This window comes from Lepus europaeus, chromosome 2, assembly GCF_033115175.1.
Source record: "Lepus europaeus isolate LE1 chromosome 2, mLepTim1.pri, whole genome shotgun sequence".
NCBI classification, from domain to species: Eukaryota; Metazoa; Chordata; class Mammalia; order Lagomorpha; family Leporidae; genus Lepus; species Lepus europaeus.
Genome location: NC_084828.1, coordinates 56,342,467 through 56,370,082, shown reverse-complemented (window position 1 = coordinate 56,370,082; position 27,616 = coordinate 56,342,467). Strand labels below are relative to the sequence as shown.

The 27,616-nt window shown below is 44.2% G+C and overlaps 1 protein-coding gene and 1 long non-coding RNA gene across 2 annotated transcripts; one reads left to right on the top strand and one right to left on the bottom strand.

The window, feature by feature from the left end:
- Positions 1-17: 17 nt before the first annotated feature.
- On the bottom strand, positions 18-19,190 carry LOC133771470 (uncharacterized). Its single transcript, XR_009867576.1, has 3 exons — positions 19,049-19,190; positions 18,792-18,928; positions 18-307 (listed from the first exon to the last, which is right to left on the bottom strand). It is a non-coding gene; the product is annotated as an uncharacterized LOC133771470 (long non-coding RNA).
- A 14-nt stretch (positions 19,191-19,204) lies between these two features.
- On the top strand, positions 19,205-24,837 carry RPL24 (ribosomal protein L24). The gene is made up of 6 exons (XM_062207368.1): positions 19,205-19,313; positions 19,437-19,512; positions 20,072-20,182; positions 22,563-22,699; positions 23,193-23,256; positions 24,714-24,837. The coding sequence occupies exons 1-6, from the start codon at positions 19,309-19,311 to the stop codon at positions 24,792-24,794; spliced, it is 474 nt and encodes a 157-aa protein (XP_062063352.1). The 5' UTR covers positions 19,205-19,308; the 3' UTR covers positions 24,795-24,837.
- The last annotated feature ends 2,779 nt before the right edge of the window (positions 24,838-27,616 follow it).

Here is a 27,616-nt window from a genome sequence, read left to right as displayed (position 1 = left end):
TTTTTTTTTTTTTAAGATTTATTTATTTATTTGAAAGGAAGAATTACAGAGAGGCAGAGTCAAAGGTGGAGAGAGAGAAGTCTTCCATCTGCTGGCTCACTCCCCAGCTGGCCACAACGGCCAGAGCTGTGCTGATCCGAAGCCAGGAGCCAGGAGCTTCTTCCTGGTCTCCCACTCCAGTGCAGGGGTCCAAGCACTTGGCCATCTTCTGCTGCTTTCCCAGGCCACAGCAGAGAGCTGGATCGGAAGTGGAGCAGCCAGGTCTTGAACTGGTGCCCATATGGTGTTTCAGATACAATTTTGAAATCTAAAAGCAAATTGCAAAAAAAAAAAAAAATCAAATTGCTATGCTTTAACTAAATTTCTTCATTTTGTATATTTGTTAAACCCCATAACCTCTGTTCAAATTGGAAGAGTCTACTAATTAAAACTGTGAACCTCTCAGCAAGGTAGTATTTCTTTGGCAGGCCTAGGCCTCACAAGAAAGACTTTCCTTTCCTTCAGTGCAGTTCACCTGATCCCTGTAACAGCTGATTGCCCTGACCCATCGTCCCCATCTCTAGTTCATCTGCCCAATGTTAACTGGAATCCTCTAGTAAAACAACGCCTCTTATCGTGTTAATCCCCTCCCCCAAAACTTCCCACTTGAAATTGAACTTTCAAGGGCCACCATAAGCTGGCCTTCCCATCATTCATTCCATTAGTTTTCATTTGGTATTTTTGAGTGAGGGATTGACATAATGAAACGTGTGTTTTGGAAAGGTTAAGTTGCTCGTATAACAAAGATAAGCTGAAAGGAAGCGCAGTGGCAGGAAGGACACTATTGTAATAGTGGATGGTAACTTGCAACAGAGCAGTTTCAGGAGTGTATTATATACAAGTTTAGATTACATGAAGTTAGAAGACTAGGCAAACAGGAAACTAGAACATTTGTGAACACCACAACTTTTCTTGTCCACATAAAGATGGTTTTGAAATTATATTTGAAAGAAGTAAATGTAACTTTCAAGTTTTAAAACTAAGATGTTATTTTTTTAAAAGATTTGTTTATTTATCTGAAAGGAAGAGTTACAGAGAGGCAGAGGCAGAAAGAGAGAAGTCTTCCATGCGCTGGTTCACTCCCCAAATGACCACCACAGCTGGAGCTGGGCTGATCTGAAGCCAAGAGCCAGGAGCCTCCTCCAGGTTTCCCACGTGGGGGCAGGGGCTCAGGTACTTGAGCCATACTCCACTGGCTTCCCAGGTCACAGCAGAGAGCTGGTTTGGAAGAAGAGCAGCTGGGACTCGAACCGGCACCCATGTGTGATGCTGGCATTGCAGGCGGCAGCTTAGCCTACTATGCCAAAGCTAAGATGTGCCCCAAAACTAAGATGTTATTAATATAAAGAATTTTGACTCTGTAAATATTTAGAAAATGTGTACTTGTTTTTTAAAAAGTTTATTTATTTATTTATTTGAAAGGCAGAGTTACAGAGAGGCAGAGGCACAGAGAGAGAGAGAGAGAGAGAGAGAGAGAGAGATCTTCCATCTGCTGGTTCACTCCCCAAATGGCCACAACGACTGGAGCTGTGCCGATCCGAAGCCAGGAGCCAGGAACTTCTTCTGGGTCTCCCACGCAGGTGCAGGGATCCAAGGACTTGGGCCATCCTCTACTGATTTCCCAGGTCATAGCTTGGAGCTGGACTGGAAGTGGAGCAGCTTGGACTCGAACTGGCGCCCAAATGGGATGCCAGCACTGCAGGTGGTGGCTTTACCCACTATACCACAGTGCTGGCCCCCAAAGTTTACTTTTTAATAATAAAGAAGTCTTTATGTAAAGCTTTAGGTGTGTAAAATTAAACTGTTCCTTCCTTCGTTAGTATTCCTTGATAGGCTACTCTGCTTCTGCTTCCTTATCTGTGAACTATGACATGGAAGGAGAGATGGTCACTATGAAATACCTACGTACAGATTATCTAGAAGCCTCAAAAGAGCATTAACTTTACTCATTATTAGTTATTATCATTATCACTATTAAACTCCTGTTATGGAGCCAGTGCTGTGGTCCAGCAGGTTAACGCCCCGACCTGTAGTGCTGGCATCCCATATGGGTGCCAGATTGAGTTCCATCCAGCTCTCTGCTCCACTTCCGATCCAGCTCCCTGCTGATGTGCCTGGGAAGGCAGCAGAGGATGACCCAAGTCCTTGGGCTCCTGCACCCATGTGGGAGACCCAGAAGAAGCTCCTGGCTTCAGATCAGCTCAGCTCTGGCCATTGCCACCATTTGAGGAGTGAACCAGTGGATGCAAGACCAATCTCTCTCTCTTTCTCCTTCTCCCTATAACTTTGACTTTCAAATAAAAAAAGTAAATAACCCAGCAGATGCTTGAATCTGCGAATAGTATAAAAAAAACTTGCTATGTCCTAGGTTTTGTGATAACCACTTTACATATATTAACTCCAATTTTCATATTCCTACAAGTAGATACTGGGAGTTTATGTTATACTTGCCAGATAAAATACAGGACACATATGATAAAGAATGATCTTAATATGAGTATGTCAATAATATTCATATATCCCACAATATATATCTTATGCAATACTTACATGCAATATTTGGAACAAGTATAGTAAAAAGTTGTTTTTTTTTAATGAGAAATTCAAACAACTGGGTATCTTTCATCTTTCTTTGCATTTTACTTATTTTGCTAATTTCTTGCAACCTACCAAGAGGTAACTTCTCCAAGAGCAGAAAGAATTTAGAATCTATTTATTCTAAAACATATATTAACACTTTCAATAACTGAATTTAAAGTTACTAACTACATATTTTATTTTTCTGGTTATAGCATTAATGAATTTGTATGTGTATTCACAATTATGTCTTTAGAAAGAATCATTGAATAATCCACAAGAAATTATTTATTGTTGGGGCTGGCACTGTGGCATAGTGGGTAAAGCTGCTACCTGCAGTGCTGGCATCCCATATGAGTGCCGGTTCTAATCTCGGCTGCTCCACTTCTGATCCAGCTTTCTGCTATGGCCTGAGAAAGCAGTAGAAGATGGCCCAAGTCCTTGGGCGCCTGCACCCTCATGGGAGACCCGGAAGAAGCTCCTGGCTCCTGGCTTCCGATTGGCGCAACTCTGGCCATTGCGGCCAATAGGGGAGTGAACCAGCGGATGGAAGACTCTCTCTCTGCCTCTCCTTCTCTCTCTGTGTAACTATGACTTTCAAATAAATAAATAAATCTTAAAAAAAAAACAAACTATTCACTGTTGTTAGCTGAGGTGAAGGAGAAAGACAAGTAGATTGATGAGGGCTGGAGTTGGGGAGAAACTTACTAGTGAACATTCGGATAATTTTTTAGTCATATGAATGTATTATCTATTAAGCACATTACATTTTGAAGGAATATAGGGCAAGTAGTTAGTCTAATGATTAAGATTCTAGTTAAAAATCCACAGCCCTTATCAGAGTACCTGAGTTCTGTATCAGTCTCTGGCTCCTGACTTTAGCTTGCTGTTAATGTGCTAATGTGGGATCCTGGGAGGCAGAGATGAGGGCCCAAATAGTTAGGTCCCTGCCACCCACATAGATGACCTGGATTGAGTTCCTGGCTCCTGACATCAGCCCCAGCCCAGCCCTGGCTGTTGCGAGCATTTGTGGAGTGAGCTAGTAGATGGGAGCTCTCTCTGTTTCTGTTTTTCCCTTTTCTGTCTCTCAAATAAATAAATTTTAAAAGATTTATTTGGGGCTGGGGCTGGGGCTGTGGCGTAGTGGGTAGGGCTGCTGCCTGTAGTGCCGACATCCCACGTGGGTGCTGGTTCAAGACCCAGCTGCTCCACTTCTGATCCAGCTCTCTGCTATGGCCTGGGATAGCAGTAGAGGATGGCCCGGGTACTTGGGCCCCTGCACCCGCATGGGAAACCCGGAGGAAACTCCTGGCTCCTGGCTTCGGATCGGTGCAGCTCTGGCCGATGCAGCCATCTGGGGAGTGAACCATCGGATGGACGACCTTTCTCTCTCTCTCCCTCTCCGTCTCCCTCTCCCTCTCCTTCTCTCTGTGTAACTCTGACTTTCAAGTAAATACATAAATAAATCTTAAAAAAAGATTTATTTATATTATTTGAAAGGCAAACTTGCAGAGAGGAAGAGACAGAATGTGTGTGTGTGTGTGTGTGTGTGTGAGAAAGAGAGAAAGAGAGAGAGATTCCATCTGCTGGTTCACTCCCCAAATGGCCACAATGGCCTAGGCTGGGCCACGTCAAAGCCAGGAGCCAGGAGCTTCATCCTGGTCTCCCACATGGATGGCAGGGCCTCAAGTACTTGGGCCACTTTCCATTACTTTCCCAGTGCATTAGCAGGGAGCTGGATCAGAAGTGGAGCAGCCAGGACTTGAACTGGTGCCCATATGGGATGCTGGCATTGAAGGCAGCAGCTTAACCAGCTTTGCCACAATGCCAAACCCAAATACAATTTTTTAAAGAAATAAAATTAACTTAAAACAACTTTTTTCATAATGGAAGCAGACAAGTAATTATTCCTAGCATTTATGAATAATAAAAAGATCCAACAGAAACTACAGCATGGAATGCATGACAATGGAAGAAAACTATAAGATGAGGAACACTTGTGAAAATACTTATGTTTGAATCAGAATGGGAATGGGGAATGTTGGTTTGCGAGGCAGCAACTAACACACTCTTTAACAAAAGATATCCTCAATGTAAGGTTTGAGTTTTGTTTTGTTACCTCAGTGGAAGTACATTAAGTATACTATGAATCCAATTTTTATTTTTATTTTGACAGGCAGAGTGGACAGCGAGAGAGAGAGACAGAGAGAAAGGTCTTCCTTTGTCATTGGTTCACCCTCCAATGGCCGCTGCGGCCGGCGCACCATGCTGATCCGATGGCAGGAGCCAGGTGCTTCTCCTGGTCTCCCATGGGGTGCAGGGCCCAAGCACTTGGGCCATCCTCCACTGCACTCCCTGGCCACAGCAGAGAGCTGGCCTGGAAGAGGGGCAACCGGGACAGAATCCGGCGCCCCGACCAGGACTAGAACCCGGTGTGCCGGCGCCGCAAGGCAGAGGATTAGCCTGTTGAGCCACGGCGCCGGCAAGGATGGCCCAAATTCTTGGGCCTTTGCACCCACGTGGGAGCCCCGGGTTCCTGGCTATGGATCAGCTTAGCTCCAGCCATTGCAATCATTTGCCAACAGAAGACCTTTCTTTCTCTCCCTCTCTCTGTCTGTAACTCTACTTCTCAAATAAATAAATAAAATCTTTAAAAATAAATAAATCTTTAAAAAATTATACACTGGAAAAGAATGAAAAAATTTAACACACTGAAGTATGGAGACCCTAGACACAGAAGCTACTTAGTACAATAAATGGGTGCCATATTCCCAAGCCAAATATGGATGAATCCCTGTGTTGTCATCTAACATTTGCAGAAACTCAGTCTTGTAATTTAAACTGTTCTCTGCCCTATCGGAAAACAAAACAATAATAATTCTCAACCCATATCACAACTATTCAGTTACTATTCAGTTACTATTGAAAACCCAAAATGGTGCCCAGTATGTGGTAATCAATAAATATTAGTGATGTTTATTATTGCCAAAGTGGCACTATCCAATGGAAATTTGTGCACCTTATGAAATTCTAAGTTTTCCAAAAGCCATATGGTTTTTAAATGTTTATTTAATTGAAAGAGAGACAGAGACAGACTGAGTTCCTCCATTCAAATGCCCACAACAGCTGGGACTGGGCCAGGCCAAAGCCAGGAGCCCAGAACTCAATCTAGGTCTCCCATGTGGGTGGCAGGGACCCAAGAACTTGAGCCATCAAGTGTTGCTTCCCAGCGTCCACAGTATCAGGAAGCTGGAGTTAGAAAAAGATCTGGGACTCAAACTCAGGCACTCTAATATGGAATATGAACATTCCACAAAGCATGTTCCAGGCACCAAATGCCTGTCCCTAATAGCCATATTTTAAAAAGTAAAAAGAAATAGATATTAATAATATATTTTAACACAATATCATAAATATTAGAATTTCAACATATATTCAATATGAAAAATACTGAAATATTTTACATTCTTATTTTTAAAAAAATTATTTGTTTGAAAGGCAGAGTTAGAGTGGCAGAGGCAGAGAGAGAGAGAGAGAGAGCTTCCATCTGCTGGTTCAGTCCTCAAATGGCCGCAATGGCTAGGGCTGAGCCAGGCTGAAGCCAGGATCCAGGAGCTTCTTCCAGGTCTCCCATGTGGGTGCAGAGGACCAAGGACTTGGGCCATCTTCTGCCACTTTCCCAGGCACATTAGCAGGGAGCTAGATCAGAAGAGGAGCAGCCTGGACTCGAACTGGCACCCATATGGGATGCTTGTGCTGCAGCACCAGCATTCTTATTTTTAACTAATTATTTGAAATCCAAAGTGGATTTTATACTTACAGCAGGTTTCATTGAGGACTAGCCATATATCAAGTGCTCAAGTAGCCACATGTAGTGGCTACCATATTGTACAGCACAGCTCTAATGAGTAGAATTATGAAAACTTTCACCATGTATATTTTACAAACTACTTTCCTTTGAGGTTTTTTTTTTTTAATATTTACTTATTTGATAGGCACAGTTACAGAGAGAAAGAGAAAGAGATCTTTGGTCTTCTGGTTCACTCCTCAAATGGTCAAGATGACCAGGGACAGGCCAGGCTGAAGCCAAGAGCCTGGTATCTCATCCAGGTCTCTCATGTGGATGACAGTGGCCCAGGTTCTTGGGCCATCTTCTGCTGCTTTCTTATGAGCACTGGTAGGGAGCTGGATTGGAACTGGAGCATCTGGGACTCAAACCAGCATCAATATGGCTTAACCTACTGTGCCAGAATGCTGGCCCCTCTTAAATGTTTTTAAAAAACCATAAATGGGGACCAGTGCTGTGGCGCAGCTGGTTAATGCCCTGGCCTGAAGCGCTGGCATCCCGTATGGGCACCGGTTCTAGTCCTAACTGTTCCTCTTCTGATCCAGCTCTCTGTTATGGCCTGGGAAAGCAGTAGAAGATGGCCCAAGTGCTTGGACCCCTGCACCTATGTGGGAGACCTGGAAGAAGCTCCTGACTCCTGGCTTTGGATCAGCACAGCTCCGGCTGTTGCAGCCATCTGGGGAGTGAACCAGTGGATGGAAGACCTCTCTCTCTGCCTCTTCTCTCTCTGTATAACTCTGACTTTCAAATAAATGAATAAAAATCTTAAAAAAAAAAAAACAATACATTGCTCATACCATCTGTTATTTGAGTAGAACTTGTCTTTCCAAAACTCATGATGTTTAAACTCTGATGTCTTAATGGTTAATAGATTAAGGGTGGAGATTTGATCTAATTATGGTGACAGAGAAGTTGGTCTGGTGGGAGGTATTTAGGTCATTGGGGCTCTGCCCTTACAGTTGTTCTCATGAGAGTTGATTGAATTCAAGTTCTGTCTACATGTTCTTTCTCTGCTTTCTGGATCACAATATGATTGTTCCTCCATGTTTACTATGACCAGCCTCCATCAGACATTGGACTGTAAGAGTGCCCGGTCCTGAACCATAGCCTCCAAACTATAAGCTCAAACAAAGCTTTTGCTTGGCAAAATGCTCTCCTTTGGTATTTTAGTTAGAGCAGTAAAAAGCAAACTAATATATAATCATAAAACACTGTAAAAATGAAAACACATTTGTTCTGAATTCAGAATTATGTTTTTTTTTTTTTAATAGGTCTTGGGGCCGGCGCTGTGGCGCAGCGGGTTAAAGCCCTGGCCTGAAGTGCCAGCATCCCATAAGGGCACTGGTTCTAGTCCCGGCTGCTCCTCTTCTGATCCAGCTCTCTGCTATGGGGAAGCAGTAGAAGATGGCTCAAGTCCTTGGGCCCCTGCACCCATGTGGGAGACCAGAAGAATCTCCTGGCTTCTGGCTTCGGATAGGCACAGTTCCAGCGTTGCAGCCATTTGGGGAGTGAACCTACAGAAAGAAGACCTTTCTCTCTTTCTCTCCCTCTCACTGTCTGTGATTCTCTCTCTCAAATATATATATATATATATATGTATATATATACATATATATATATATATATATATAAATTAGGTCTTGTGCACACATACCATAGCAAAAACTAAACACTAGAAAACATTATACACTGATGATGTACACTGGGTTCAAGTCCCAGCTTCAATTCCTGGCTCTAGCTTCCTGCCAGTGCAGATTCTCAGAGGCAGTAGGTGATGGCTAAGATGGTTGGGTCTCTGCCATACATGTGGGAGACCTGAACTGCATTCACAACTCCTGGCTTCAGTCCCAGCTCAGCCTTAGTCATTGTCAGATTTAGAGAGTGAAGCAGAGGGTAGGATCTCTCTGCCTTTAAATTTTTTTTTAATTTTTAAAAATAATTTCAGGGGCCAGCGCCATGGCACAGTAGGTTAATCCTCCGCCAGCGGTGCTGGCATCCCATATGGGCGTCAGTTCTAGTTCCAGCTGCTCCTCTTCCAATCTAGCTCTCTGCTATGGCCTGGGAAAGCAATAGAAGATGGCCTAAGTCCTTGGGCCCCTGTACCCATAGGAGAGACTGGGAAGAAGTGCCTGGCTCTCGGCTTCAGATTGGCACAGCTCTGGCCATTGCAGCCATTTGGGGAGTAAACCAACGGAAAAAAAGACCTTTCTTGGTCTCTCCCTTTCACTGTCTGTAACTCTATCTCTCTAATAAAATAAATAAAATCTTTTAAAATTTTTTCAACAATAAAATTCCAGGATAATATTTGGACAGAGGGCAGACTAGTCTACTTCATCAGAAGTCCTAGCTAGGTTTATGGCCAGGGATTAGTGCTTGGCAAATAGGATGCTCTATCAGGGAGAGAAAAACAAAAAAAGGGGGGCTGGCACTGTGGCTTAGCAGGTAAAGCCGCTGCCTGCAGTGCTGGCATCCCATATGGGTGCTGGTTCTAGTCCCAGCTGCTGCTTCTCTGACCCAGCTCTCTGCTATGGCCTGGGAGAGCAGTGGAAGATGGTCCAAGTGCTTGGGCTCCTGCACCCATATTGGGGAGCTGGAGGAAGCTCCTGGCTCCTGGCTTCAGATGGGCCCAGCACCAGCCATTGTGGCCATTTGGACAGTGAACTAGCAGTTGGAAGACTTTCTCTCTCCTTCCCTCCCTCCTTCCCTCCCTCCCTTTTACCCTCCCTCCCTCCCTCCCTCTCTCTTCTCTCTGTAACTCTGCCTTTCAAATAAATAAATAAATAAATCTTTAAAAAAAAAAAAAGGAGGTTGTGAGGCTAGCGTTGTGTAGATGGTAAAGCCACTGCCTGCAACACTAGCATCCTTACAGGCGCCGGTTTCTGTCTCAGCTGCTCCACTTCCAATCCAGCTCCCTGCTAATGGCCTGGACAAAGCAGCAGAAGATGGCCCAGGTGTTTGAGCCCCTGCCACCCTCATGGGAGACCTGGAAGAAGCTTCTGGCTCCTGGCTTCGGTCTGGGCTAGCCCTGGCCATTGCAGCCATCTGGTGAGTGAACCAGTGAATGGAAGATTCTCTCCCTCCCTACCCCTGTCCTGTAACTCTGACTTTCAAATAAACAACTTAAAAAAAAAACAAGGAGAAGAAGAGGACCAGTGCTATGGTATAGCAGGTAAAGCCACTGCCTGCAAGTGCTGACATCATATAAGGGTGCCGGTTAGAGACCTTGCTACTCCACTTCCAATCCAGCTCTCTTCTATGGCCTGGAAAAGCAGTGGAAGATGTCCCATGTCCTTGGGCCCCTGTACCTGCGTGGGAGATCTGGAAGAAGCTCCTGGCTCCTGGCTTTGGAATAGCTCAGCTTTGGCTGACGCAGCCATTTGAGGAGTGAACCAGCGGATGGAAGACATATCTCTCTCTCTCTCTCTGTTTCTCTCTCTCTCTCTCTCTCTCTGCCTCTCTGTAATTCTGCCTTTCAAATAAATAATTAAATCTTTAAACAAATAAGAAGAAAACAGGCTGTGGGACTAGTGAGTAACTGCGTCCAATATCCATCTAAACCTGGAGCTGCTTGCCCATCATTCTCCCTAATGAGATTTCAAGAGGGTGGACAGAACACCCTTAAAGCATCAATCCTAAACCAAAAGCAATGTGAGGGTCAAACTAAGGGATGTAGAAGAATTAGCCATCTCAAAACAAGATTCTGAAGTATTAATTTCATTTTTCCCCATATAAGCTAACATATGAGAAACAGAAGAGGTGAGAACCAGGTATTTAGCTTAGTGACCAAGATGCCTAAATCCCATTTGGGAGTACCTGAATTCAGTATCTGGTTATGATTTTTTTTTAAGATTTATTTATTTATTTGAAAGTTAGAGTCAGGAGACACACACACACACACACACATCTTCCATCTACTGGTTCACTCCCCAGATGGCCACAATGGAAGCCAGGAGCCAGGTGCTTCTTCCGGGTCTCCCACATGGGTACAGGAACCCAAGCACTTGAGCCATCTTCCACTGCTTTCTCAGGCCATGGCAGAGAGTTGGATCAAAAGAGGAGCAGCCAGGACTTGAACTGGTGCCCATATGGGATGCTGGTGCTGCAGGCAGTATCTTAACCCACTGCACCACAGCGTGGCCTCTGGCTATGATTCTCAACTTTATCTTTCTGCTAATAAAGATCCTGTGAAGTCGAGGTGATGACTCAGGTAGTTGGGTTCTTGCAGCAAACATAAGAGACTTGAATTCATTCTTGGTTCCTGGTATCAGACTCAACGCTGCCCTGGTTCTTGTAGGCAGCTGTGGAGTGAACCAGTGGATGGGCACTTTCTCGCTCTCTGTCTCTCATTAAGTAATTTAAAAATAAATTTAAAAAGAGAGGTGGATATATAAACAAATTTCAAGAACAAAGCCACTGTGAGATATTTATCACAGTGCCTTTACCAATTCAGTAAGAAAAGTTGTGTTTTGTTTATAACGGTAATGAAAGACTCCTTGGTTGCTTTTCTTTTCTTTTCTTTTCTTTTCTTTTCTTTTCTTTCTCTTCTCTTCTCTTCTCTTCTCTTCTCTTCTCTTCTCTTCTCTTCTCTTCTCTTCTTTCTTTGTTGTTTACTTGAAAGAACTCTTGGGCCGGTGCCGCGGCTCAATAGGCTAATCCTCCGCCTGCGGTGCGGGCATACCGGGTTCTAGTCCTGGTCGGGCCGCCGGATTCTGTCCCAGTTGCCCCTCTTCCAGGCCAGCTCTCTGCTGTGGCCCGGGAAAGCAGTGGAGGATGGCCCAAGTGCTTGGGCCCTGCACCCGCATGAGAGACCAGGAGAAGCACCTGGCTCCTGCCTTCGGATCAGTGCGGTGCGCCGGTGCAATGCGCTGGCCGCAGCGGCCATTGGAGGGTGAACCAACAGCAAAGGAAGACCTTTCTTTCTGTCTCTCTCTCTCACTGTCCACTCTGCCTGTCAAAAAAAAAAAAAAAAAAAAACACAAAAAACAAAAAAAACAAAAAACTCTTATCTGCTGGTTCACTTCCCAAAAGCCTGCAGTGGCCAAGACTGGGCCAGGCTGAAACCAGGAACTCCATCCAGGCTTCCCAACTACTTGAGCCAGTACCTACTGTGTCCTAGGCTGTGTATTAGAAGGAATCTGAAATTGGGAACAGAGCCAGGACTCAAACCTATGCACTCCAATATGGGATGCAGGTGTCCCAGCTGGTGTCTTAACCACTGGGGACTGTCTGTCCCCTTAACATTTTTATTTCATCTCCTTTGAAGATCTTGTAAAAGGCAATAAAACTTATAAAAGTGATTTATAATGACATTCTCAGTTTAAAATTGAGTTTTTTGAAGTTCCAATCTTAATTTGTACCTGGAAAATTTTGAGTGCTAAAAGTTTAGGTTTTTGGGGGTTCTGGCTCTGTAGCATAGTAGACTAAGTCTCTACCTGCAGCACTGGCATCCCATATGGGCGCTGGTTCCTGTTCTGGCTGCTCCTCTTCTGATGTAGCTCTCAGCTTGTGGCCTGGGAAAGCAGTAGAAGATGGCCTAAGCACTTGGGTCCCTGCACCCTCTTGGGAGCCCCAGAAGAAGCTCCTGGCTCCTGACTTCGGATCAGCTCAGCTCCAGGTGTTGTGGCCATCTAGGGATTGAACCAAAGGACAGAAACCTTTCTGTCTCTCCCTGTCTCTGTAACTCTACCTCTCAAATGAATAAATAAAATATTTTTAAAAAAAATTTAGGTTTTTGAGAGTGGTAGTTTTGCTCTCCATCCTACCTTTGATTCTTTTTTTTTTTTTAAATGAAGAAGTATGATGGTTATATAAGTTATATATAAGTCAATGTGACTGAGCTCTGGCTCCCAGAAACCTGATCAAGCATTATTCTAGATGTCTCTGTGAGAATGGTGAGATTAACATCTAAATTCAAGGACTTTGAGTAAAGCAGATTGCCTTCCATAATGTGGGTGAGCCTCATCCAATCAGCTGAAGGCTTGTATTTTCTTTTTTTAAAGACTTATTTATTTATTTGAAAGTCAGAGTTACACAGAGAAAGAGGCAGAAAGAGAGAGAGAGAGAGAGAGGTCTTCCATCCACTATAGAGAGGGTCTTCCATCTGATGGTTCACTCCCTAGATGGACGCAATGGCTGGAGCTGCAACGATCTGAAGCCAGCAGCTTTCTGGTTTCCCATGCAGGTGCAGGGGCCCAAAGGCTTGGGCCATCTTTTACTGCTCTCCCAGGCTATAGCAGAGAGCTAGATCGGAAGAGGAACAGCCCGGACTAGAACTGGTGCCCTTATGGGATGCCGGCGATTCAGGCCAGGGTGTTAACCCACTGCACCGCAGTGCCGGCCCAGCTTGTATTTTCTAAGTGTAATGGGACAACAGGGCATGTGCTACTTTGGAGCCTCAACTCACAACTGGTTGCAATTCATGCTGCCTCTTCAACTGCCTCTGCAGGCTGATTCTGTCATCCTATAAGGATGACCTCGCCCTTCTCTCTCAGTTACCCACCTCACGACTACTGCCATCACACCCCACCAACACCCAAAGTGGGCAAAACCATTGTGCTTTCAGCAGAGGACTTGATGCCCACGCATCTTCCAGGATTCAGCTACAAAAAAGTCTAAGCTGTCCTCATTGGCTTTGGCCAGAGCATTGTGGAAAGAGATGGCTAACTTTACTTTTTCAGCCCAGCTAGGGGAATGCCTGTTGGGATCCAACAGCTGGTGGGCCATGTGGTGCAAACACATAGGTCAAGGAACTAGTAAGGTCTGCACTCACTTGAGCAAACATCCTCACTTGAGGGAGCATGATGTTAAATAGCAAATGAAAAATACTATGGAAGTCAATAGATTTCAGAAGAAAGGAAATATCTTTATTCTTTTAGTACCTTTTTTAAAAATTATTTTTTATTTATTTGAAAGGCAGTGTTACAGAGAGGAGGAGAGACAGAGAGAGATCTTCCAACTGCTGGTTCACTTCCCAAATAGCCACAATGGCCAGGGACGGGCCAGGCAAAAGCCAGGAGCTCAGAGCTTCTTCTGGTTCTCCCACGTGGGTGTAGGGATCCAAGGACTTGGGCCATCTTCCACTGCTTTCCCAGATGCGTTAGCAGAAAGCTGGATGGGAAGTGGAGCAGCCAGGTCTTGAACTGGCATCACCGGTGGAGGCTTAACCTACTATGCCAGGTGGCTTAACAGGCTAATCCTCCGCCTTGCGGCACCGGCACACCGGGTTCTAGTCCCGGTTGGGGCACCGGATTCTGTCCCGGTTGCCTCTCTTCCAGGCCAGCTCTCTGCTGTGGCCCGGGAAGGCAGTGGAGGATGGCCCAAGTGCTTGGGCCCTGCACCCCATGGGAGACCAGGAGAAGCACCTGGCTCCTGGCTTCGGATCAGCGCGATGCGCTGGCCGCAGCGGCCATTGGAGGGTGAACCAACGGCAAAAAGGAAGACCTTTCTCCCTCTCTCACTATCCACTCTGCCTGTCAAAACAAAAAACAAAAAACAAAAAACCTACTATGCCACAACACTGGATCCCTTTTATACCTTGAACGTCACTGTTTTCCAGTTCCATGAAGAAAGGACTCCACACTACCACACTATCCCTTGCAAGTTATTTACGTATATATAGGCTTAATCTCTCTCTGTTTTCATGTTAGTGAAGAAACTATGCGATCCTATTTCTCATATGTTAGGTTTCAGCAATTGTATCCCTGTGGAGTCACTTACATAATCCTCTGCCCCTGTATTTCCTATGATTGGTAGATATGAAGGCTTGATCACATGTAGAATTTTTGTTTTTAAAGAATACTTCATAGCTGTTGTGAAAACAAACCATAGTAACACCCTCCAATTTAACTGCTCTCTCATGAGGACACTGGTCACTTGTTAGACTAGCTGTCACTGCTACTTGGTCACAGGGCTAAAGTGCTATCATGTCTTCTTCTTCTTCTTTTTTTTAAATAGGCAGAGTGGATAGTAAGAGAGAGAGACAGAGAGAAAGGTCTTCCTTTTTGCCGTTGGTTCACCCTCCAATGGCCGCTGCGGCCGGCGCACCGCGCTGATCCGAAGCCAGGAGCCAGGTGCTTCTCCTGGTCTCCCATGCGGGTGCAGGGCCCAAGCACTTGGGCCATCCTCCACTGCCTTCCTGGGCCATAGCAGAGAGCTGGCCTGGAAGAGGGGCAACTGGGATAGAATCCGGCGCCCTGACCGGGACTAGAACCCAGTGTGCCAGCGCCGCAAGGCGGAGGATTAGCCTATTGAGCCACAGTGCCGGCCTATCATGTCTTCTTGATAAGGTCAGGAGGACCAGCAGGATGGGTGAAGGGCTAGCTTCTAAAGCATAAAGGAATGCTGTGAAACAAACTCCTACCTCATCTCCCTGTTAGATTTTTTTTTTTTAAGATATTTATTTATTTGAAAGGCAGAGTTACAGAGGTAGAGAGAGAGTCATTTTCCATCTGCTGGTTCACTTCCCAAATGGTCGCAACAGCCAGAGCTGGGCCGATCTGAAGCTAGGAGCCAGGTCTCCCATACAGGTGCAGGGCCCTTCCCTATTAGATTTTAAACTGTATGAACTTTGTGAGAACAGCACTGTGGCACAGTGGATAAAGCCGTAGCCTGTAGTACCTGCATCCCATATGAGAGCCAGTTCGAGACCTGGCTGTTCAACTTCTGATCCAACCTCTGCTATGGCCTGGGAAAGCAGAAGACACCCAAGTGTTTGGGCCCCTGCACCCACATGGGTGCACTCTCTCTCTCTGCCTCTCTGTAACTCTCTGCCTTTCAAATAAATAAATAAACATTAAAAAGAGACATGACACACTTTAAATTCCATTTTTAAAAATGTATAAACTTTGTTACCTTGCAGAAAAAAATCTTGCTCATTTGCCCTGGTCTGGAATCCTGTATATTAAGTTGCCCCAAAACACTTGTTCTTATATAGAGCTTCCTTCTTTCTTTCTGGTCTCAGGATTCATTCTCAGTTCAGGTAGCATTACAGGCCCCATTAATATCAAGTGGCAGTATATAATTTTAAAAAATTATTTACTTGAAATAGATTGATCTTCTGTCCACTGGTTCACTTCCCAAATGGCCAAAACAGCCAGGACTGAGCCAGGCTGAAGCCAGGAGCCAGGCACTCCATCCAGGTCTTCCATGTGGGTGTCAGAAACTCAAATACTTTAGCCATCTGCTGCTGCTTTCCAGGCACATTAGAAGGCAGCTGATTGGGAAGCTGAGTAGCTGGGACTCGAACCAGCACTGATATGGGATGCAGCTGTCCTAAGTGGTGGCTTAACCCACTAGTCACAACACCTACCCCATGTATAACTTTTTAGAAAAGATTTTATTTATTTGAAAGGCAGAGTTAGAGAAAAACAGAGACACAGAGAGGTCTTCCATCCACTGGTTCATTCTCCAAATGGCTGTAATGACCAGGGCTGGGCCAGGCCAAAGCCAGGAGCCAAGAGCTTTATCCTGGCCTCCCACATGGATGGCAGGGGCCCAAGAACCTGCTCTCCCAGATGCATTAGCAGGGAGCTAGATCAGAAGTTGAGCAACCAGGACTTGAACTGGCACTCATATGAGTTGCTTCCATTGCAGGCGGCGGCTTTACCTGCTAGGTCGCAATGCCAGCCCCATGTATAATTTTTAAACCTAATTTCTACCCTAGTTAGTAGACATTCCTTCCAATGCACTCCCTGAAGTCAGTGCTTGAAAGTCTGATTGAAAGCCTGAAGGGAACTACAGTGTTAGAGTTTAAAAAGGCAGAGTTTCCACACCTGAGCAGAGAATGCTTTTAAAAGAAACTAAGAATGACTCTTAACTCATTCCAAAGGCACTCAATGTTTCCACATTCTTATCATTGTTTTACTTGACATTTATGTGTCTTTTTCTTTTTTTTTTTTTTTAATTAAGGTAGGTTTATTTGAAAGAGTTACAGAAAGAGGGAGAGACAGAAAGGTCTTCCATCTGCTGGTTCACTCCCCACATCGCCACAATGACCAGGAGCTTTTTCTGGATCTCTCACATGGGTGCAGGGGCCCAAGCACTTGGGTCATCCTCCACTGCTTTCTTGGGCACATTATCAGGGAGCTGCATCATAAGAGGAGCAGCTGGGAATCGAACCAGTGCCCATATGGGATGCTGGTGTTGCAGGCGGCAGCTCAATCCACTATGCCACAGTGCTGGCCCCCATTTGTAGTTTTTAGCACTGCTTTTTTTTTTTTTTTAAGATTTATTTGAAAGGCAGAGTTAAAGAGAGAGGGAGAGAGTGATATCTTCCATCTGCTAGTTCACTTCCAAAATGGCTACAACGGTCAGACCTGAGCCAGTAAGAAGCTGGTAGCCTGGAACTCCATCCTGGTTTCTCATGTAGGTGGCAGGAGCCCAAGGACTTTGGCCATCTTCTGCTGCTTTCCCAGGTGCATTAGCAGAGAGCTGGATCCAAATTGGAGCAGCCAGTACTTGAGCTAGTGCCCATATGGGGTGCTGGCAATACAGGCAGTGGCTTAACCTGCTGTGCCTGCTGTGCCACAATGCTGGCCCTTCACATACACTTCTTCTTCTTCTTCTTCTTCTTCTTCTTTTTTTTTTTGGACAGGCAGAGTGGACAGTCAGAGAGAGACAGAGAGAAAGGTCTTCCCTTGCCGTTGGTTCACCCTCCAATGGCCGCCGCGGCCAGCGTGTTGCACCGGCGCACCGCGCTGATCTGAAGGCAGGAGCCAGGTGCTTCTCCTGGTCTCCCATGCGGGTGCAGGGCCCAAGCACTTAGGCCATCCTCCACTGCCTTCCCGGGCCATAGCAGAGAGCTGGCCTGGAAGAGGGGCAACCGGGACAGAATCCGGCGCCCCGACCGGGACTAGAACCCGGTGTGCTGGCGCCGCAAGGCGGAGGATTAGCCTATTGAGCCGGCTCACATAGACTTCTATGAGATAACTGCCATGGGTGTGTAGTATCTTTGAATTAATCTGTTCCTTGTCTTTTTCTAATTTTTTTTTTCTAACTCACACTATGTTAACTGTTTCTAGGGGTGGTAGACAGAGATGAAGTATCTAAGTTACCCTTCAAGCAAGGGTTTGATGCCCAACAGTGGGAAGCATGGGTGGCAGTATCCTCTAGCTATCAACAGGACCTAGCTCAGATGCTGGGAATTTCATTTGAGGTCATGAACTCTCCAAGGAAGAACCAATATCTGATGACTGAGCAAGGTGGAGCAATAAACTTGAACATTTAGTCTAACACAAGACATTCTTACAGTAATAATTGTTCCAGAACTCCTGGCAGAGTTGATTGAAGTTTTGTTGAGCCTGTATGTATTTAAATTCTTTCTGAGCCTAATATTTTCTCACTTCTTTTCATATGAGTTATCTGTAATGAATATCTTGCATCTCAAACTTAACTTTTTTTCAAATTTCAGTAACTACTTCCAGAAAGCCAGCCTAGAACATTAGATAACGTTAGCCCACATATTCTATCACCATAGTTTATTTATTTGAAAGGCAGTTAGAGAGAGGGAGAGAGATCATCCATTTGCTGGTTCACTCCATAGATGGCTGAAATGGCTCAAGTGAAGCCAGAACCCAGGAATTCTATCCAAATATTTGGGCCATCTTCTGCTGCTTTTTCAGGTACATTAGCAGGGAGCTAGAAAGAAAGTGGAGCAGCCAGTACTTGAACTGGTGCTTAGATGGGATGCCTGTGTCACAGGTGGCAGCTTAACTTTTTGTGCCACAACGCTGGCCTAGAAACTTGTTTTGACTTTCACATTTAGATCTGCAATCTAGCAGTAGTTGATTTTTCTAGATGAGGATATAATTCAGGTTTTTTCTTTTCTTTTCTTTTTGGTATGGAGATCAATTGTCTTAGCATTATATATATGTATATATATATGCATATATATATGCATCTTGGTCATATCAAGTGTTCATATATATTTAAGATGTTTTTGGACTTGGCATTATTCCCACTATCCAGTTAGTCATTGTGCCAATACCAAAATATCTAAATTACCTTACTACAGTTTTATAATTATTCTTGATTTCTGGTAGAGCAAATCACAGCAGTTTTTCTTCCTTTACAAGTGTCTTGGTTGTTTTTGTCCTTTAATATTTTCGTATATAATTTATAATTCTTGTAAATTTCCACACATATACACACACAGCCTTTCCAAAAATGATCCTTTCCTCCACCAACCAGCCTTTTTTATTTGAAAGGCAGGGCTACAGAAAGAGAAGAGAAAGAGGAAGGGGATGGAGAGGCAGTGCGTGTGTGTGTGTGTGTGTGTGTGTGCGCGCGCGCGCGCGCTGGGGGAGAGATGCAGCGGGAGAGAATCTCCCACCTGTAGGTTCATTCCCAAAAGGCCGCCAACACTCATGTCCGGGTCTGGCGGGAGCCAGACACTCCATCCTGGTTTCCCACACAGATGGCAGGGACCCCAGTACTCGGGCCGTCAGTCACCCAGGACTCCAACTGGCACTGCGATAAGGGATGGAAGAGGCTGATTAACCCGCTGTACCTCAACACCCTTCTCTCGGTCACGTTTCCCGCAGGGAAACAGCGGGCTCTAGAATTCCTGACAGTAGGAGACTGAATGACCTGCAAGCCAACCGCCGCCCTGCCGGTGTGACTGCCAGCTCCTCTCCCCTCCAGGCCCTCTCTGCTGCCTCAGGCAGAATTCCTCCGGAAGAAAGCAGTCACCAGAGACACCGACGCCGGACTTCACGGACGTGACGTCATCACCCAGCGCCGGCGTCGACGGGAGTTTGGGGAGGAGAGTCCCTAAGACCCTATAAGGCCTCTTCCCATAGTCCTCTCCTTCCCTTCGCCATCTTTCTTCTTGCCGGGGAGCCGCCGCCATGAAGTAAGCAGGAGCGAGGCTCTCAATCCGCTCCCATCCTCGGGCACAGTGCCTCGTCTGTGTCCTGGGCATGGCTTCCCCTTGCCGTAGACATCCTCCCTAATGGGTTTTCGCTTTTCGTTACAGGGTCGAACTGTGCAGTTTCAGCGGGTACAAGATCTATCCCGGACATGGGAGGCGCTATGCCAGGACCGACGGGAAGGTAAAAGGCTGGGTTGGCTAAGGGCAGTTTCTGTGCTTCCAGGAGGAAAGGCCGTTGTAATTCTAGGCGGGATCGTTTCCCACGTCAGTATTGATTTCGGAAGGCTACGACTTGTGTGCAGTGAACGCTAGGATCGGAAACCTCTTGTTTAAGTGGAACCAGTATTGAGCTTTCATCTGGCTGTGAGCCGGGTGGGAGGTGAAGATGGGTTTATGTGACTCTGATATTCTGGTGTAAGGCAAATAACTGTGATACCGAGGTATCTGCCTGTTTTATGGGCACTAGGTCCTCTTGGAATGCAGGGAGGGACTAGAGCAGGAAGCCCGTCAGATTTTCATGCTCCCTCTCTTCGCTATGAGTTTAAGTTTGCCTGCTCTCGAGAAAACCTTTTGTAGTGCCATCCTGATTCCTGCACAGCTGTGTGAGACAAACTTTTTGTTCTCTGTGGGCCACAATTTTGTAAAATGATTAGATGGAGCTAGAATAATAGCTTCCTAAGGACTTCACGCTCAGCCTCTTCTACTCTGTATATTTGAGTAATTTGAATTTCTCACGTCAGGTTTTCCAGTTTCTTAACGCAAAATGCGAGTCTGCGTTTCTTTCCAAGAGAAATCCTCGGCAGATAAACTGGACTGTCCTCTACAGAAGAAAACATAAAAAGGGGCAGTCGGTAAGTGGAATTCATTTTAAGTTGTGCGGCTATCTCTTAAGTAGTTCTGGAGTGTTTTTTTTCTGTTCTGTAAAGGTGTATTTCAGTGAGAGGGTAGGGGAACTTGTGAAACAGGAAAGCATCAAACAGTGAAGGGAAAATGGATGATATAAATGGTGTCTTCCTACATCTTGAGCTCAAGATAGTATCAGGGTAAGTGCATTGGCAGAATAAAAATAGTACCAGGAGGCTTGGACTGTTGTGGATTTGATTGTTTAGGGAGTCCTAACTGAATATTTTGGAGAATGAGCTATAAATATGTTCAGAGGAAAGAGAAATTGATTTCATTTAAAAGTGGATTTGACAGACCCATTAGGGTGGCTTTGGTCAAAGAAGGGGATTTTCAATGTTGAGTATGTAGAGAAACTGACACCCTTATGTGTTGCTCAAGGTAAAAGGTGTGGCTGGCATGGAAAGCCACATAGCATTTAATCAAAAAGTTAAAATAGGACCCAGTGTGGCCTTTGTGGCACAGTGAGCTAAGCTGTTGCTAGAACCCTGGCATGGATTATTAGAATGCTGGTTTGAGTCTTGGCTGCTCTGCTTCCAATCCACTCCCTGCTAATAAGGTGACTGGGAGAGCCGATGGAGCTCAGGGCAGCTGGCTTCTGCCTAGGCCATATGGGAAGTGAGTGAATGGAAGATATTCTATCCGTGTCTCCCTTCCCCTATCATTCTTTCAAATAAGTATGCCTTTTTTTTTTTTTTTTTTTTATGTATCTGAAAGAACTGAAAGCAGAGATTCAGACAAATGCATTGTATACTGAAGGGTGTGGTGTTACTCGTAATAGCTTCAGGTTGAAAAGAATCCAGATGAAGATGCTTGAGACCAGAAAAGTGTTGCAGATCTAGAATTTTTGCAATATTTGTTTATATGTGAGATGCTTTGGGGATGGGGCCCAAGTCTAACCATGAAATCCTTTTATATCTAACATACTTTACAGTCTGAAAGTCATTTTGTACAGTATTTTTTTGGTGAACCTCCTGACGGTGATCTGTAATATGAGGTCAAGTGTAGAATTTTCCCTTTATAGTCTGTTAATGGACAAAACATTTTGGATTTTGGAGTTTGGGGGTTAGAGATGCTCCAGCTCTTTTTACTACATTGGAATATCATTCAGCCTTGAAAGCTGGACAGCCAGCCAATTTGGATAAACCCCGAAGACATGCTAAGTGAAATAGCCAGACAAAAGGAGAAACTGCATGATTCCACTTTTATAAGGTACTCAGAATAGGCAGATTCAGAATAATAGAGGTTCTTAGGGAATGGGGAGGGAAGAATGGATAATTAAATTGTTTAATGGGTGTAAGTTTGGTGCAAGATAAATGAAAAAGCTTGAGAAAGATAATGATAATGGTAAAGATAAAGATAATGAGTACACAGTACCACTAAATCATACTCTTAGAAATGGTTAAAATGGTCACGTTTATAGTCTACATATTTTGCCACAAAAAGAAATGTCTTAAAATGTATTTGAGGTAAAATACCAAACAGGTAAATGTTGGTATTCTAAGGTAATTTAACAAATTCAGTTCATGAATACAATAGTTCTTCAAATGTTTTAATTGCCCTTGGAGGACATAGCAATTTTTTTTTTTAATAAGACTGTTGTGTTTCGATTTCCACTATAGAATCTGCAGGAAAGCTTCAGTTCTACTCTACTTTGTCTTGGATATTCCCTAACTTTTCCTATCATAAATCCTTGTCTAGCTTGAATATGTCTGTCATGGTCCTTTGAGGTAAAGAAGAAAAGATAGGCGGGGAGGCTTTGCAGTGTAGCAGGGGAAACCACCACCTGAGATGCTCACATCCCATGTCAGAGTGCCAGTATGAAAGCTGGCAACTCTGCTTCAGATATAGATTACTATTTAACACTCGTGTGGTGAAGGCAGCAGGCAGTGCCCACCCCATGGGGTACATGGATGTTATTCCTGGTACTTAGTATCTGTAGAGTGGACCTCCAGATGGAAAATATCTGTCTCTGTCATTCTACTTTTATTTTTAAAGAATGACAGGAGGGGGCAGACAGTAAATAAATCTTACAGAATAAAAAAGTCAGTTGAGCTTTGATATGTACTATACATCTAAAATGTAACAACCAAACTTTGGGATAGATTTTTTTTCTATTTAAAGTAAAAAAAAAAATTAGTTAAGATTTGTTATAAGCAATTTAAACACTAAGTAAAATCCCTATGTATATTTCATTTCAAATCATGGATTTTGTTGAGTATGGATTTTAAAAGATTTCATTAATGGTATGTTGCAACTTAATTTCCTCTGCCTCCAAATTCATGAAGCAGGGTTCATAGGTATGCTTCCTATCTTGGTGTTCATTTGTAGGAAGAAATTCAAAAGAAAAGAACCCGTCGTGCAGTCAAATTCCAGAGAGCCATCACTGGTGCATCTCTTGCTGATATAATGGCCAAGAGAAATCAGAAACCTGAAGTTAGAAAGGCTCAACGAGAACAAGCTATCAGGTAAATGCTTCACTGAGAGTAATTCAGCTATATTGGGATGCATTTTACATTATGATTGGGTTTGTAAGTACAGGGACCTAATCTGATCGTTTTTTTGTTTTGATGCATGCATCCGTACTGGGGTTGTTAATAATACTTTGGTGTCATAATACAAAAGCATATAATTTCATAGTCTTAAGTTTATTTTGAAATCCTTTGTATGGTAAAGTTAGTATATAACCCATGTATAGCTGATTTAATGGTTGATGAAATTTATTAACGAATGCTTGGTGTTTTTGGATTAAGCCTATAAATGGAAATGGGGAGTCTGATAATTTCATTTATCCAGAGCTCTGGTTTCCCAGAGCTGTAGTGATGTTATGGGTACACCTGTACCCTTAAGGCATTAAAGTACTTTATAACTAAAGTTATTTATTTATTTATTTAGGGGGGGGAGTAGGGGATTACTTTTTTTTTTTTTTTCCTTAAACTAAAGTTATTTTTAACTCTGCAGGGCTGCCAAGGAAGCCAAAAAGGCTAAGCAAGCTTCTAAAAAGACAGCAATGGCTGCTGCTAAGGTAATTGAAAAATTTTCTTGGATTTTTAAAAGAATATAACAGGAAAGTTTATTTTAATCCAAATTGTAATAAGTTAAAAAATTTAACACAAGCTATATTGGAAATGATGTTGGTATCTGATTTTTGAGTAACTGGTCTCCAGAGAAATTTCTCTACAGGAGGCAATGTCTGTTAATGTTAGAGAGGAATTAGGAAAAATAGGCAGCTTTTACTCTCTTCTTCCCTCTCCCCCACTATTTTCCAATCTCCTACCATTTCTTCTGTTGGAAAGGCAGAGTGACAGGAAATCTTCCTTTGATGGCTGCAACAGCCAGGGCTTGTCCAGGCTGAAGCTAAGAACCTGGGACTTTTCTCTTGCACAGATTGGAAGTGGAGCAAGGACTCAGAAAGTGCTTAATATGGGATGCTGGTGTTACAGGGAGCAGCTTAACCCACTGCACCACAATGCTGATCCTGGATTTCTCTTTTTAAAATTTTTTTTATTTTAAAGATTTATTTATTTGAAAAGTTATGGAAATACAGATCTTCCTCCGTCTGCTGGTTCACTCCCTGCTACGGCCAGGGGTGGGCCAGGCCAAAGCCATGAGCTTTATCCGGGTCTCCCACGTGGGTGCAGGGACCCACGCATTTGAGCCATCCTCTGCTGTTTTCCCAGGTGCATTAGCAGAGAGCTGGCACTCGAACCAGTTCTCTTAGGAGATGGCAGCATTGAAGGCAGTGGCTTAACTCTGCACCACAACACTGGCTCCTGCTTTTTAAACTATTTTTGAAATAATTCTGATGCACTGTGGCATTGTGGGTAAGGCTGCTGCCTGAGAAGCCGGCATCCCATGTGGGAGCAGGTTCAAGTCCCAGTTGCTTCATTTCCAATCCAGCTTACTGCTAATGTACCTGGGGAAGCAGTAGAAGATGGCCCAAGTTCTTGGGCTCCTGCACCATGTGGGAGACCTGGAAGAAGCTCCTGCCTTTGGCCTGGCTCATCCCCAGCCATCACGGCCATTTGGGGAGTAAACCCCCCGATGGAAGACCTCTCTCCGTTTCTTCCTCTCTCTCTGTAACTCTCTTTCAAATAAAGTAAATAAATCCTACAAAACAAATGACAGGTTTTGAATAGTAACAGTTAACACTACTTCTCTCAGTGTTACCGCTTTAAATAACCATAGTTAAATCTGAAATTTTAAAATCAACTAATTAAAATGTTCTTTTACTGTTAGAATACAGTTCAGAACCCTAAGTTGCGTTTAATGATGTCATCTTCTGCTTCTAATCTCTGACAGTATCTTCATCTTTTATTATAAAGGTGAACTTTAAATATTTGGGGAATTACATTAAAAATATTTCAGGAGTACATTTAAATTACTAAGAATAATTTAGGATGCATACAGGATCTGCACATTCAGGAGGGGTGATAAAGCACATTTCATGGAATAATGTTACTTAATGTTATCTTTTTACAGGCTCCTACAAAGGCAGCACCTAAGCAAAAGATTGTAAAACCTGTGAAGGTTTCTGCTCCCCGAGTTGGTGGAAAACGCTAAGTTGGCGCATCAGATTTTAAAATAAAAATTGGAGTATAATTCAGGTTGTGCTGTGTATTTTTTACTTTCATGACAGGCATGTTGGGCCTATCTGGTAATAGGTGAGTTAAGGATTTTAAAAGTATTCACCTTTTTAAAAGATCATTTCTCAGGAATAATGCCTCCTACTGTAGTTCTCCTAGTTGGAGTGGTGAAAAGAAGAGCTACATGGTTAAATGCTAATATTTACTTAGCTGAAATATAGAGCACATTACAGACATCAAAAGATACATTTTCTGTTTGCAGAAAGCAAATATTTTTAGTGATTTTTCTTGTTAAATTATCTTTTCCAATAACAGACATGTTTATTTTGGATTGAGTTTGCCTTCTGTTCATTGGTATCTCCTGCAGTTAGTTGGTAGCTGAGTTAAAGGTGTTTGGGCTGGTGTTGTGGCAGAGTGGGTAAAGCCCTGCCTGCAGTGCCAGCATCCCCTGTGGGCGCCGGTTCGAGTCTCAGCTGCTCTGCTTCTGATCCATCTCTCTGCTGTGGTCTGAAAAGCAGTAGAAGATGGCCTAAATCCTTGGGCCCCTGCACCCAAGTGGGAGATCTGAAAGAAGCTCCTGGCTACTGGCTTCAGATTGGAAAGCTCTGGCCCTTGCAGCCATCTGGGGAGTCAACTAGTAGATGAAAGACCTCTTTCTCTGCCTCTCCTCTGTAACTCTGACTTTCAAATAAATTAAAAAAAGGTGCTTATAACTGTCAACTGCCTGCTCTTGATCCTTTTTTTGAGTAGAGTATGCTGTCAAGAGTAGTTTGGACACAGCCATGTCATATTGCACAAATCTTTAGTAGCCTGCTGATGTTATAGAGACATATGATGTGATACAGAAAATAATAGTGTTTTTTTTTTTTTTTTAATTTACTTATTTGATAGTTAAACGGAGAGAGAGGTCTTCTATCCTCTCATTCACTTGCCAAATGGTCACAGTGTCTGGAGCTGGGCAGATCTGAAGCCAGGAGCTTCCTCTGAGTCCCCTACATGGGTGTATGGGTCCCCAAGCACTTGGGCCATCTAACTGTTTTCCAAGGCCATCAGCAGGGAGCTGGAATGGAAGTGGTGCCCATATGGGATGCCGGCACTACTAGCAGAGCTTAACCTATGCCATAGCACTGGCCTCAAATAGTCTGAAGAACATGCTTTTAGGTGAAGGTGTAGTCCTATCCTGAGCTACAAGAGATACATTTTTGGACACAGAATACAAGTCCCCCTTAGAGCACTGCCTTGCTAACTGCTAATTTGAATTACCTTGAGTCCTAGGTAACCCGGAAGGAGGTAGAAGTAAAACCTACCTATTCTCAGTGTAGGTTTTGCTCAGGAAGACCACTAGGAAGCATTTTTTTTTTTTAAAGATTTATTTTATTTATTTGAAAGAGAGGTAGAGACAGAGAGGTCTTCCATCTGCTGGTTCACTCCCCAGATGGCCACAATGGCTGGAGCTGCGCCGATCTGAAGCCAGGAGCTTCTGGGTCTCCCATGTGGGTGCAGGGGCCCAAGGACTTGGGCCATCCTCTACTGATTTCCCAGGCCATAGCAGAGAGCTGGATTGGAAGAAGAGCAGCTGGGACTACAACCTGCGCCCTTATGAGATGCTGGTGCCTCAGGCCAGGGCGTTAACCTGCTGTGCCACAGTGCTGGCCCCCACCAGGAAGCATTTTAAAAATAGTTACTTCTATCTGCTCAAAGGAAACTCCATAACACAAGTTTCTTGGGCCTTCATGTGTTCTTTGGCAGAAGCTAAATTGGGTTGGAGGGATGTTTTTACATCCCTTTCTAAAGTAGTTTTGTCATTTCCCCAAGACATATTTGAAAGGTGGAGTTAGGGATCTGTCTGCTGGGTCACTCCTCAAACGGTTGCAATGGCAGGGGCTGGGCCAGGCTGGTCTCCCATAGTACTTAGCCCAACTTTTCCCAGGCACATTAGCAGGGAGCTAGATGGGAAGTGTAGTAGTAGGGACTTCAACCAGCATGGAGGGCTGAGGCTTAGGCCACCGAGCCACAAGGTGGGCCCCTTTATAAAAAGGCATGAAGGGGATGAATATGATAGAGCAGTGGGAATGGCTTGGGAAATAGGCCAGGGGTGGATCTGGATGTCTGCTTTCAACAGCCCTAATCAGGAATACTCTCCGACCTTCTAATTTCTCCCTCTCCCATCTGTAGTCCTAAATCTGAATTGAGTAACCCTAAGTACATAGCAGGCCTGGTAAGGATTTTTTGTCTTTGGGCCTTGGGAATTTGACCCTACAGGAAACTATAGATTAGGACTTTAACGCACAGCGGGAAAAGCAGTTTGCTTAGCTTTTTGTGCCTTAGCATACACTGGGCTTAAAATTGAGAGTTCGCCTCCTTAAGCTTATGTAAAAATATATGCAAATAAACCTTACTAGCGCTAGCTTCTCCCTACCCCTCCCAGCACGATTGCAATTAACTTGTAGAAAACCACATATATGCTGATCATTCCAGAAAAATCCTGACCATTCCTTGGTAGTTTGGAGTTAAGCAATTGGATTTTACAAACGTCAGTTACCAGAATTCGATTTTATAACGCTTCACTGGTTATTTGCATGTGAAAGGGGCTGTCTAGATTCCAGAAGGTATTATTTTGCTAGGAACCGCAAAACCTGACGCTTTTCTAAGGTTGGGGCTTGAAGTTAGATGAAAACCGGACTTCTTTATCTCTCTGGGTGCCTCGGATGGGATCACAGCTGACCACCAGCCCCTACACGTGGCTCCTCTGAGAGTGTGGGAAAGAAAGAAAAAATAAAAAGGGAAATTGCCAGGACT

What these genes read in the sequence shown, in the direction of transcription:
- RPL24 (XM_062207368.1), top strand. An exon ending in ATGCCAGGACCGACGGGAAG is followed by an intron (nt 19,513 to 20,071) that starts GTAAAAGGCTGG and finishes TTCTCACGTCAG; the next exon opens with GTTTTCCAGTTTCTTAACGC. An exon ending in AACATAAAAAGGGGCAGTCG is followed by an intron (nt 20,183 to 22,562) that starts GTAAGTGGAATT and finishes GTTCATTTGTAG; the next exon opens with GAAGAAATTCAAAAGAAAAG.